This window comes from Triticum urartu, chromosome 3A (assembly GCF_056163025.1).
Source record: "Triticum urartu cultivar PI428250 chromosome 3A, HENAU_Tu73, whole genome shotgun sequence".
NCBI lineage: Eukaryota > Viridiplantae > Streptophyta > Magnoliopsida > Poales > Poaceae > Triticum > Triticum urartu.
Window position 1 is genome coordinate 348,275,968 of NC_141875.1, and position 11,186 is coordinate 348,287,153.

At 49.6% G+C, this 11,186-nt stretch overlaps 1 protein-coding gene across 1 annotated transcript; it reads left to right on the top strand.

The window, feature by feature from the left end:
* Nucleotides 1–10,335: 10,335 nt before the first annotated feature.
* On the top strand, nucleotides 10,336–10,806 carry LOC147979668 (uncharacterized). Its single transcript, XM_087515300.1, has one exon. The coding sequence runs from the start codon at nucleotides 10,336–10,338 to the stop codon at nucleotides 10,804–10,806; it is 471 nt and encodes a 156-aa protein (XP_087371426.1).
* Nucleotides 10,807–11,186: the final 380 nt, after the last annotated feature.

The window sequence follows — 11,186 nt, forward strand, 5'->3', positions numbered from 1 at the left end:
TCAGAAAAAGATTTGAGACATCCACAACAGTTTGCAATACCACTCAACAACATCATATCAAGGTTCTGATTCAACTGGCAACATACTAAAAGTAGTAGAAACTGTACTGAGGCTTGTAACAACAATCATATAAGCTACTACGGATTAGTAACACGTGAACCTGATAGAAGAAGAGAGCCTAGTCCTTAACCCACGTAAAATGAGAAGAGAATGACTCGGATCAGAGGGCATAAGGTAAAGGAGTAAAAGAGCCTTACGTTCCCTCCCACAATCAATTCCCCTACATATAACTAAAGCATTTCTAGACTCGACATCGACCAGTTTGGCTCAACTTTCCTACAAGCAGTCCGACTCTGATGCCAACGCTGTCAGGACCCCGATTCCAAGTCACATCGATCTAGCTGGTAACACCTCATATCACATTGCGGCCACACGCACGGTATCCCCACGGGTGTCGCCTTACCATGGCCTGGGACCGTTTGCGCCTTTTAGCTCACGTATATGATAGTGTCGCTAGCATCCATATGACAGAAAACCCAGGCCGACATGGCTAGTCGTGAACCCAAAGCGGCACAGACCTATGGGGACATGCATGTAACACCCCGGATGTAACTTTCCCAATTTGTACTCCAACTCTTGCCGTTTCCGGCGTTAAGTTATTTTATTTTCTTGGGTTCGGGTTTTTGTCTCCGTGTGTTGTTATCGTTGTAATGCATCTCATATCATGTCATCATGTGCATTGCATTTGCATACGTGTTCATCTCATGCATTCGAGCATTTTCTCCGTTGTCCGTTTTACATTCCGGCGCTTCGTTCTCCTCCGATGGTCATTTCTAGCTTTCTTTCATGTGTGGGGATTAAACATTTCTGGATTGGACCGAGACTTGCCAAGCGGCCTTGGTTTACTACCGTAGACCGCCTGTCAAGTTTCATATCATTTGGACTTCGTTTGATACTCTAATGGTTAACCGAGGAACCGAAAAGGCCTCGTGTGTGTTGCAGCCCAACACCCCTACAATTTGGCCCAAAACCCACCGAACTCTGCTCCATCACCTAGATCGTTCGATCACGATCGCGTGGCCGAAAACCACACCTCGTTTGGACTCTCCTAGCTCCCTCTATGCCTATATATACACCCCCTCCCGAAAATCCGGACCCCCCTCGTCTGAAACCCTAAAAATCCACTCGCCGCCGCCGCCGGACAAAAATCCCACCGACGGATGTGTCCGCCCCGCTCCCCACGGCCTGTCTCTGCCCGCCACGTGGCACCCGGCCACCACCACCGCCGCGGCCCGCACGGGCCCGAGGCCGGCCCTCCCGCGCCGCCTCACGGGCCGCCGCTCCCGTGCCCGCCGCCGCCTTCTCCTCCCGAGCCGGCGACCCGGTCCGCCGCCTCCGCCGCGGTCCCGCCCGGCCGGACCTCGCCGCCGTTCCTCGTCGGCGTCGATGGCCGCCACCGCCGCCCTTGCCTCCGCCGCCCTGCGGGCCACCACCCGGCGCCGCGCCTGACCCTCACCGGCCGCCGCCTCCCCGCCTCTCCGGCGACTCCGCCACCTTTCGCCATCCTCCTCGTCGCCTCCGGCCGCCGCGGCCATCTCCGGTGAGCTTCGGATCCGCCGCCGCTATAGTAGATCGCGCCAGATGAACAGTAAACCCTAGATCCGCGCGGGGTAAATTTCTTCTAAGTCCCGAAATCTCCGATCCAAGTGCCCATGTTCATGGCCTCGTAACTTTGCATCCGTAGCTCCGATTCATGCATATAGCATATCAAAATGTTCATCTCAGAGAGTAAATCATTTCATTCCATTACATCATTTTCATTTGAGTTCATCTTGATGCCCGAAATGCTGTTAGAAGGAGGCTACTTGAGATATTTGTCAGATCTGCTGCTCCATTTAGTTTTTGTCATTTTGCCATGATTATTGTGTGCATGATATGCCCTGATGCTCTACATATGTTTTGTTAAGGGTTTTGTCATCTTTCCAGAGGTGCAACCCATGTATTTTTGTGATATGTGTGGTGCCTAGTGCAAGCTTGCAAAGTGGTGCACTTGGTAATTCTGTTTTCAGGGAGTTAGCATTTCCACTAAGTCCTTGAGCTGTTTATCTCATGTTGTCATATGTTCATGTTGTTTCCTAGTGGTCCGTGCCTCTTTTGAGGATTGTAAGTAAGGGTGTTTTATTGATCTTGTAGTGCTCTATCCATCCATGTCTTTGTTTGCAATTATGGGGCACCCTAGCTTGAGTCAATCGAGCTCTACTTTTGCTACTTTGTAAATCTGGGAAGATTGTCAACTTGTTTGCAATTTTGACGATGATGTTGTAGTTGATACGTGCATGCTATGCTATTGTTCTTGCCATGTCTAGCTTGCATTTTGTGTGTTATTGATAGATGTATGCTTATCTTATCATGACTTGTTCCGTAGTGAGTGCATCGAGCTCGTAAACATGCCTACTTGAGTTATGTTTCAGCATGTGCCAGTTTTCACTAAGTCGAAAAACTGATTATACTTTTGCTATGTTCCCGTGCTTGTTAGTAGATTTTCTGATCCCTTTTGGCTCAAGGTCACTAAGGGACTTTTGTTAAGATATTTGAGTAGCTCCATGCCATGTTTTACTTTGCCATGTTCAGGTCATGCAGCATGTTGTTTTGTTGCTCCGAAGAGTGCTACTTGGTCTGAAATTCCAGACAATTGTTAATTTCACTAAGTCTGAGATCTGTTTACCATATGCATTTTTTTCCATGCTTGTTTGAACCTGTTAATGGATGATTTGGCCGTAGCTCAGTGCTAGACTTTTGTTAAGCATCTTGTATGCATCCCTGCCATGTATTTTGTTTTCATGTTTGGGTGCTGTAGCATGTTCATCTCATTGCATTTAGATGGCTACTTCCTGTAAATCGCAGACGGGTGTCATTTGAATCGCTTGCCATTTCCAAACCGTAACTCCGATTCCGGCGTTCTTTATATTGTTTTCAAGCGATTTCATCTTATCTTTCCAGTGGCACACTTGGATTCCCAAGTTGAGGCCAGGTTCATGCTTTTCTTGTCAAATCTTGCATATGCATCCCGCATCGCATCCCGCATAGCATATCATCATTCCCTCAGATTGTTTGATCCTTGCACGTGGTTGATTGTATCCTTGTTGCTTGTTTGTCTTGTTTGGGTAGAGCCGGGAGACAAGTTCGCTAACGAGGAGCCCGTTGAGTTTGCTTTCGAGGATCCAGTCAACTCTGACAGCTTTGCAGGCAAGATGATCATACCCTCGAAATCACTACTATCTTTGCTATGCTAGTTTGCTCGCTCTTTTGCTATGCCAATGCTACGATGCCTACCATTTGTTTTCAAGCCTCCCAAATTGCCATGTCAAACCTCTAACCCACCATGTCCTAGAAAACCATTGATTGGCTATGTTACCGCTTTGCTCAGCCCTTCTTATAGCGTTGCTAGTTGCAGGTGAAGTTTGGAGGCCGTTCCTTGTTGGAACATTTATTTACTTGTTGGGATATCATTATATTGCCATGTTATCTTAATGCATCTATATACTTGGTAAAGGGTGGAAGGCTCGGCGTCTCGCCTAGTGTTTTGTTCCACTCTTGCCGCCCTAGTTTCCGTCATATCGGTGTTATGTTCCCGGATTTTTGCGTTCCTTACGCGGTTGGGTTATAATGGGAATCCCTTGACAGCCGCCTTGAATAAAACTCCTCCAGCAATGCCCAACCTTGGTTTTACCATTTGCCACCTAGCCTTTTCCCTTGGGTTTCGCGGACTCAAGGGTCATCTTATTTTAACCCCCCCGGGCCAGTGCTCCTCTGAGTGTTGGTCCAACCTAGAGCACCGTGCGGGGCCGTCCCTTGGCAACTTGGGTTAAGTTGGCTCCCGTACGCTTAGCTTATCCGGTGTGCCCTGAGAACGAGATATGTGCAGCTCCTATCGGGATTTGTCGGCACAGTGGGTGGTGTTGCTGGACTTGTTTTACCATTGTCGGAGTGTCTTGAAGAACCGAGGTACCGAGTCTGATCGGAACGTCTCGGGAGGAGGTCTATTCCTTCGTTGACCGTGAGAGCTTGTCATAGGCTAAGTTGGGACTCCCCTACAGGGATTTGAACTTTCGAAAGCCGTGCCCGCGGTTATGGGCAGATGGGAATTTGTTAATGTCCGGTTGTAGATAACTTGAATCTTAACTTAAATTAAAATGAATCAACCGAGTGTGTTACCATGATGGCCTCTTCTCGGCAGAGTCCGGGAAGTGGACACGGTGTTGGAGTAATGTTTGCGCAGGTTGTCCTCTAGTTTCTCGCTCGTGCTTTTTCTCCTCTTCTTGCTCTCTTTTGCGAATAGGATAGCCACCACATATGCTAGTCGCTTGCTGCAGCTCCACATATATTTCTACCTTACCTTACCTATTAAGCTTATACAGTCTTGATCGCGAGGGTGCGAGATTGCTGAGTCCCTGTGGCTCACAGATTACCATTACACCAGATGCAGGTCCAGATGATTCCGCTCCAGGTGATGCGCTTGAGCTCAAGTGGGAGTTCGACGAGGACTCTCAGCGATACTATGTTTCTTTTCCTGATGATCAGTAGTGGTGCCCTGTTGGGGGTGATCGGGACCGTGTCGCATGTTGGGTTATCTTTTATTTTGGCGCCGTAGTCAGGCCATGAGTGTTTGGATGATGTAATGTTATTTATATACCTTGATTGACGTGGCGAGTGTAAGCCAACTATGTTATCCCTTTTATTATCTATATTACATGGGATGTTTGTGATGATTGCCTGACTTGCGACATATGCCTTCAATGCGATTATGCCTCTAAGTCGTGCCTCGACACGTGGGAGATATAGTCGCATCGAGGGTGTTACATGGCATAGATGAATCACATCGAGCATGTCGGTCATCATTGAGTGAATCTGGGCTGTAGCACTGGGCTAACAGGACTCCGGGGAACCCGGGCTGTAGCAGGCTAGGTAGGACTCCGGAAGTCACCGCGTGACATTTCCCCGAAGGGACAGACATAGGAATGAAGTGAAACACATGCCGGCCAGTCAAGTGTTCTGAGCAGTAGTGCTGGGCTAGCAGGACTCCGGTGAACCGGGCTGTAGCGGACTACTATGGCTCAAGGAGCACTAGACTACATTTCCCCATAAGAGAGGATGCCAAGGATAAACAACTAGATTGTCGGATCCCACACATACCAAGCATTTCAATCATACACACAATATGCTCGATATGTGCAAATACAACATGGCATCACAACAAAACACTACAACTCAAGTACTTTATTTAAAGGCTCCAGAGAGCCATACATAACATGTTCTTACAGGTAGGGGGCACATGACCCGACACTCAAGTCATATAAGCATACAAGCACATGCGGAAGCAAATAGTCTGAGTACAGACACTAGAAAGAAAGAAGGCTTGTCGAAGCCTGTCTATCTACAAAGGGCCCTCCATGGCCAGGATCACCACCTAGGTGGCAAGTTACTCATCGACGTCGAGATCTACATAAAACCCATCGGAGGGGGCGGAGTTGTCGTCTGAAAATAGTAATTAAAGCAAACATGAGTACAAAGGTACTCAGCAAGTCTTACAATAGAACCTACTATACATGCTCATTCTCAAGAAGGTGGTGGAGTTATTGCAGCAAGCCAGCTTTGACTCTTGGCTAAGCTATCCTACGAGACACCACTAGTAAAATAGTTTTCGTACACGAGTCCACTAATCACCAACACAATACTGCACCGGGGATCCTCCCTCGTCATCCCATGAGAGGGCCATCCTCGGTACTCACACTTATCTTGAGTCTTTTAGTAGTAACCATTAACTTGTCTATGAACTGTATAGGCAACCAAGTAGTCCTTTACCGCAAACGCGGCTATTCGAATAGATGATGTTAACCCTGCAGGGGTGTACTTCTTCATACACGCTCTCACCACTTACCGTCGTTTACACGACATGTACTCGGCAACCTTCAAGCGGAAGCCCAACGAGGGTGTCAGCCACGGCCTACCTAAACACTCAAGTCTCTAGTCCAGGTTTATCACCTATCCAGGTTCCATCCGCAGGGAGTCCGGTCGAGGTTTCCACATACGGCCCCGAACGATGTGAACAGGGTCCCGAGACGCCAAACAGGCGCCCGACATACCCTGCCACAGTGTATCTACCGCATCATAGCCCACCCCTAGGGTCAGCGCTACGGACGGCCGCCAACACATAACCTACAAACACCAGAAACTAATTGCAACTCCTGGACAGAGTACTAGGGTGATTAACAAGCCGAGAGGGTCAATTAAGGATCCCAATGCATGGTAGTAGCTGATTCTTAAATCACACATATAGATCTCAGTTCTTAGGGACGGCCTCAATGAAACAACCCACCATGTACTCCTACATGGCCTCTCATCGATACATTTACCAAATCATGTTCAACACATCCCTCACATTACCGACATAATCATTTCACTCTAGCCCATCACCCAGATGAACCAGACCTGACATAACTCTAAGCATAGCAGGCATAGCAAGGTAGGAAACACATACATGGCTCAATCAACTCCTACACATGCTAGTGGGTTTCATCTAGTTACTGTGGCAATGACAGGTCATGCAGAGGATAAGGGTTCAACTACCGCAGCACACAGCAGTTTGAAACGTTGTTGTGTTAATGCAGTAAGTGAGAGCAGAAGCGAGAACATGGGATTGTATCGATATGATCAATGGGGCTGCTTGCCTGATGGAGTAGTAGTAGGGTACTGCCCTTCAGTTGGATACTCGAAGATATCCTCGGAGGCAGAACCTACCACGAAAGACAGCACGAGACATAATCAACACATGGCAATATGCAATAATATGATGCATGCTATGACATGGCAAAATGAGGTGTCTTGCCTAATTCAATGTGAAACAAGTTGAAATGGGTCCATTTGAATCAAAGATTCAAATGGAAGCTTAAGTTCTTATGCATAATAAGTGTATTAGCTTGTTTCACCAAAACAGCAAGGTTAAAGTGTTTTGTCATGCATGAAACCATTACATATGGAAAGATTGAATTTTTCTGATCATTTTTCATATATAATTTTTTTTGATTTGGAGCTATGGTTGATTTTCTATGATTTTTAGAAGTTTTGGCTATTTTTTGGAATTTCCTATATAAGAATAAATCCAGAAAATGTATTACCCCGTCATCATTAGGTCATGCTGACGTCAGCAGGTCAACAGGAGCCGTCCAGGTCAAACCTGACCAGTGGGGCCCACTTGTTAGTGACTAACTAACTAACCTAAGTTTAATTAGAGCATGGGCCCGCATGTCAGTGTCTAATCTACTTAACTAAGTTAATTAGCACTAACTAAACCTAGCACTAATTAAACAGGGGCCTGGCCCACACGTCAGTCAGCCAGGGGAGGTCAAACCCCTGGTCAGCGGGTTCAAACCCACCGGACTTGGTCCACGGCTCGACGCCGGCGACGACAGACGCGGCGGAGAGCGTCGGGTTTTGCCCACGGTCGACCAAATCGACTGCGGTTTGGTCCTACACGTAGCTGGGGCTCGTGCGCATCTGGTAGGCCAAGCGGGAGGAGCTGGGGTGGTCTGAGTCGACGCGGCGAGCACGAATGCGGCGCACGGAGTTCGGCTTCGTGCGAGTGTGGCGCTAGAGCAAGCAGGCGAGCGCGTAGAGGTGCTAGGCGGCCTCCTGGAGACACCAGGAGTGCGATGCGTTGCAAGGCCGTGGGTGGTTCGAGCTCGGGTCACAGCGGCGACAAAGCCGGGCGGCGGTGGGTTTCGGTCATTGGCGAAGCGGCAGCTACGACGTGCAAACGAGGAAACGGAGAGGGGGAGGAGGAGCAGCAGTTGCAGCAGGCGTCGAAGCGGGCTCGGGGAAGCTCGGGAGGCGGCGAATCGTTGGCGACGATCTTCGGTGGCCGACGAGGGGAACGACAGCGATGGCGGCGTTGTAGCGCGTCCGGGGCCTCATGGCTCGTCGAGGGGATCGGGGACGTCGAGACGGAGCTCGCAGGCACGGCGAGGGGTCGAGGGAGAGGCGGTGGCTACGGTTGCGGCGGTCGGCAGCGGCGAGCACACTCGGTTGTGGTGGGGAACAGCGAGAGAGGGACGGGGAGGAAGAAGTGCGGTGTCCAGGGGGTCGAGGGGAGGCCGGGGAGGAGGTTCAGGCGTCGCGGTGGCGAGGGACGCAGGCAGGCAGGGAGGTGGCGTGTCGCCACGGCGCGTGCGTGCGCTGTCTCCCTCCTTTGCCTACTTGCAGAGGTGGAGGATGACCGACATGGGCCCTGGTGGGTTAGGCCACCAGCTGGGCCAGCTAGGTGGGCTGCCAGGTAAGCCTCTGCTTTGCTTTGTTTTTGTTTTTCTATTTTTCTGTAAGTTTGTGGCTTTATTAAAAATAGTTAGGCACTTACAAAAATCCTGAAAATAATCATAGGCCCTGTTTAGATCATTTCCAACAGCCCACACTTATTTCCAGAATTATTTGAGCATTTAAAATATTTTATAGCATTTAAATTCCCAAATGCAAATACTATATGAGTTAATCCAATGACCTTAAGATGTCCTAGAAAAATGTTCACCATTTTTGTCGAAGGTTTTAACCCAAAACAAAAAGGGTGGACTTTTTAGAAGGGCATTTCAGGTTCATTGAAAATGTTTTTTTAGTAAACCCTAGTTGTTCCAGGGGGGGGGGGTGCTGGGGGTTCTATCATCCCCATTTCATCTTTCTGGGAAATTTAAACATGATGCAATCACTCTAATGCATGAACTAGCTAGGGTGTGACAGCGACCCCCTCCCCAAGCCGCCTCGCCCCCGGCCTTTAAATAGGGCCGAGCCCCGCCGCCTCCTCCCACCGAGCGCCGCCGCCGCCGCTAGAAGCTGCTGCCACCGCCTCGCGCCAGAGCCGCGCCACCGCCCCACCTCGCCATTGCCGTGCCGGAGCCACGCCGCCGCCACCGTTGACCGGTATAAAAAAACCATAGCGGACGTTCGCCCGAACGTACGTTAGTCTTTTCTTTTTATTTTATTTTTGCCAGGGACCTATCTGTGATTATTTTTTCGTAGATTAGCCCCTGATCTTCAAACCCTCGCAACTTTTCAACCGTTCGTCCAAATCCAGTGAAACCAATGCCAAAATCTTCGCCTCGAAGCCCTCTTTCTATTTAATCGACTTGAACATGGTTTTGAAAATTTAAAATTTGGTTTCAAGCAGGTTTGAGTTTGAAGTTCTTTCGGTCGTAGTTTCATTTCCGTAGCTCCGATTTGATTGATTCCTTTTGCAAATCAAAGCTCTTCAGTTGAACTTTCAGTTTGGATCTTTTTATGTGTGTTTACCCTTGCATCTATGCTTGATTGCTTATGTATGCTATTGTCTGTTTGTGATAGAATTTCCGGAGTGTGAAGCGTTCTACTACGAGTCTCTAGGGTTTGGAGATCGTCAACAAGGCAAGTAACACTTTGATCATACCCCTTTATCACCCAGTTCTTATGCATTAGTCCCAATCCTCAAACATTGCATGATGTAGGAAATCTTAACATGTGGGTATTGGGAAGTAGATGATGAGGTAGAACCTATTGCCTTTTATTATCAAATCCTGGGAGTTACTTCTACGTTATGCTTATACTGCTATGCTATGCTCGTAGACGTGGATTGGTTGAGTGTATCCATGACAGATGTGAGAGTTGTTAATTAACGGTTAACTTAAGGTGGCTACTTAAATACACATCTGGGTGGATTGGTTGCGGGCACCTAGAGAATCCAGTGTTGTCCTAGGATATCCCGGAGTACCCGTGTGATCATCCTATGGTTCGCCACCCAGGCTCAAAGGGATCATAAGATTATTCATGATAGAAACTTCCGTGTGCAGCCACAAGCCATTATGGGCTCTGGCATAGTTGAGTATGTTGCGTGACCTATTTCAGTGGTAGGCTAGCAGATGTAGGGGAAAGTAGGTGTAACTGTCTACCCAGAGTAAAGAGTAAATGCTTTTGAAAGACTGTATCTCGGTCATCCGTTTCTCAAACACCATGCCTCAGAAGCTCTTGCTCGCGCTCCTGGTGGCCTCGCGTAAGCTGCACCACTACTTCCAGGGTCACCCCATCAAGGTCGTCTCAGCTTACCCATTGGAGAGAGTGCTCAGGAGCCCCAATGCTGCAGGAACAGTCACCGAATGGAACATCGAGCTGCAAGTGTTTGACCTGGAGTTCAGCACAAGCAGGTTCATCAAGGGGGCTTTACTCGCCGACTTTGTGGCAGAATGGACCGACACCCCAGAGCTTGAAGCAGGAGAGAACCGATCCCTCTCGCCAGGGAGTGAAGCGCCAGATGGCTAGGTCATGTACTTCGATGGCGCGTTCTCATGCCAGGGCACGGGGGCTGGAGCCGTGCTCATCTCGCCCACTCAGGACAAACTTTACTACACCATGCAGCTCTGCTTCCAACGGGTTGAGAAGGTCTCCAACAACATCGCAGAGTACGAGGGTTTCATCGCCGGCCTCAAGGCCACGGTGGCCCTGGCGGTAAAACGGCTCACCATCAAGGGAGACTCGCAGCTCCTCGTCAACTTCTCCAACAAGGTGTACGAGCCAAACGATGAGCACATAGAGGCATACCTCGTGGAGGTACGCAAAATGGAGAAGCAGTTCCTGGGCCTGGAGCTACAGCATGTGCCCCGTGGCACCAACAAGGAGGCCAACGACATCACCAAAAGAGCATCCAAGAGGCTACCCCAAGAGCCTGACGTCTTCGAGGAACGACTCTTCAAGCCTTCGGCAGCACCTCCGCCTGCGGAGCCGGCGCCACCTTAGGAGGAGCTCCCCCAGCCACCAGCCTCGGGAGCCCCCGCCTGCGGCCCAACCTCAGGAGCGCGCCTCCTCTTAGCGCTCGAGCCTCAGGAGGGGTGCTGGATCAAGGAGTTCAGGGCATACCTGACGCAAGGCACGTTGCCGGAGAAGGAGGAAGACGCGAAACGTGTGGCCCGCCAGGCTACGGCGTACTACATTCAGGATGGTGAGCTATACACAGGAAGCGACCAAATGATATTTCTCTATGATGCATTTCCAGGGAACAGGGGAATGAGTTGCTGGCCGACATACATGGCGGAGGCTGCGGGCACCACTCGTCTCGCGCACCCTAGTCGGCAAGGCTTTCCGCAGCGGGTTCTACTGGCCCACGACACTCAATGACG